This window comes from Nansenia antarctica (assembly GCF_963989245.1).
Source record: "Nansenia antarctica genome assembly, chromosome: 2".
NCBI classification, from domain to species: Eukaryota; Metazoa; Chordata; class Actinopteri; order Argentiniformes; family Microstomatidae; genus Nansenia; species Nansenia antarctica.
In genome coordinates, this window is record NC_137675.1 from 83,289,454 (window position 1) to 83,291,059 (window position 1,606).

The following is a 1,606-nucleotide window of genomic DNA, read 5'->3' on the forward strand; positions in this document are numbered from 1 at the left end:
ATGTGCCTGTGTGTGTGTGTGTGCCTGTGTGCGTGTGTGTGTCTTTAACCACCAGAGTAGCCTTGCTCTCCTTCCAGCCCTGGGTTGAAATATGGGCTTCTAAACGTTCAAATATTTGAGGTATGTTTGATTTATCCTCCACTGTGCCCCGGCTGGAATGGGGTATGCACAGCTGACATGACTCCGTTGGCTGCACAAAACTGGGTAACTTAAATCAGTCGCACCTGAAGTACTTGGGAGTTTTATTTTTGAAATACTTTTTTTTTTCGGTTTTGACTCCTTCTCCTCTCCAAAGAATTCTAGGTTCAGCTTCTATGCATCCCAACGTGTTCACGAACGATTAATGAACTAATCATGGTTTCCACATGGGTTTACTGGCCCCCTGGTACTGGTCATTGTAAGTAGATATAAAGTATAATGTGGGTAACTCTGTATGGATATGGGTCAGCCTCCCCTACCTAAGGGGAGGAGGGAGGCTGGCGGAGGTAGAAATGGGAGGACGGGCGGACGGGCTCGCTCCACGTACCTCGTTCTCCTGAGCGCTCCCCACCACGTAGATGAACAGGTCGATGCTGCTCTTGTACACGATGGTCATGCCCTCTACGAACGCTATCTCATCTAGAGGGGGGGGGGGGAGAAGTGGAGAGAGAGAAAGAGAGAGAGGGAGGGAGGGAGGGAGAGAGAGAGAAGGAGGGAGAGAGAGAGAGAGAGGTGGGGAGGGGAGGGAGGGAGAGAGAGAGAGAAGGAGGGAGAGAGAGAGAAAGAACGAGGGAGGGAGGGAGAGAGAGAAAGAAAGAGGGAGGAAGGGAGAGAGAGAGATCATGTTATAAAGTCATCTTTATTGAGACATATGAGACACTGATAACAGTATGGACAGAGGAGTAAAAAAGGAGAGGGGATAGAGGTGTGTGTGTGTGTGTGTGTGTGCGTGTATGTGTGTACCTATGCATGTGTGTGTGTGTGTGTGCATGCGTGTATGTGTGCGTCCATGTGTGTGTGTGTGTATGTGTGATGCTCCCAGAGGGCCAGGTGGGGTGTCGTATGGCCGTGAGAGCTGTCCGTCGTAGAACAGGTTCCCTCCCCCTTTGTCCTGCTGTAACCAGAGCAGGGCGGGGGGGGGGAACCGAGCGCAACCAATACCCTCGGCTCTTCTGAACCGACGGCCAATGAGGGTTGAGCCCCAGGCTCCGTCGGAGAACAGGTCCCCTCCCCCTTTTGTCCTGCTGTAACCTGAGCTGGGCCTGGGAACCAATAGCAACCGATACCTTTAGCTCTTCCAAACCGAAGGACCAATGAGTGTTGAGCCTCAGGCTAATGCTAGCACAGCGCTAACGCCTAACACCGTCCCTTGATTTTCTATGGGGGGGGGGGGGGGGGGGGAGGACATATAAGAGGATCTGCATGGCCTAGAGTACTGGGTACGGGTGCAGAACCAGGGGAGGCTGGCGGAGGTGGGAATCGGAGGACAGGCTCATTGTAACGTTACGGAACGGAATGAGGAACGGCGTGTGATTCACAACGAGCCCGTCCTCCGATTTTCCGCCTCCGCCAGCCTCCCCCGGCCCACTCCCGAGGCTGCTGCTGTTGGGACTTACTGTCGGCTTTG

The 1,606-nt window shown here is 53.6% G+C and overlaps 1 protein-coding gene across 1 annotated transcript in view; it reads right to left on the reverse strand.

Moving 5' to 3' along the window:
• The window catches only part of LOC308176082 (coatomer subunit zeta-2-like), a 10,362-nt gene extending 8,756 nt beyond the window's left edge, over positions 1-1,606 (reverse strand). Inside the window, exons 1-2 of the mRNA XM_080550685.1 lie at positions 1,596-1,606; positions 527-618 (exon numbers count right to left, since the gene is read on the reverse strand). Coding sequence (XP_080406811.1) covers positions 527-595 — 69 coding nt within the window. The 5' untranslated portion in view covers positions 596-618; positions 1,596-1,606. The remainder of the gene's footprint in view (positions 1-526; positions 619-1,595) is intronic.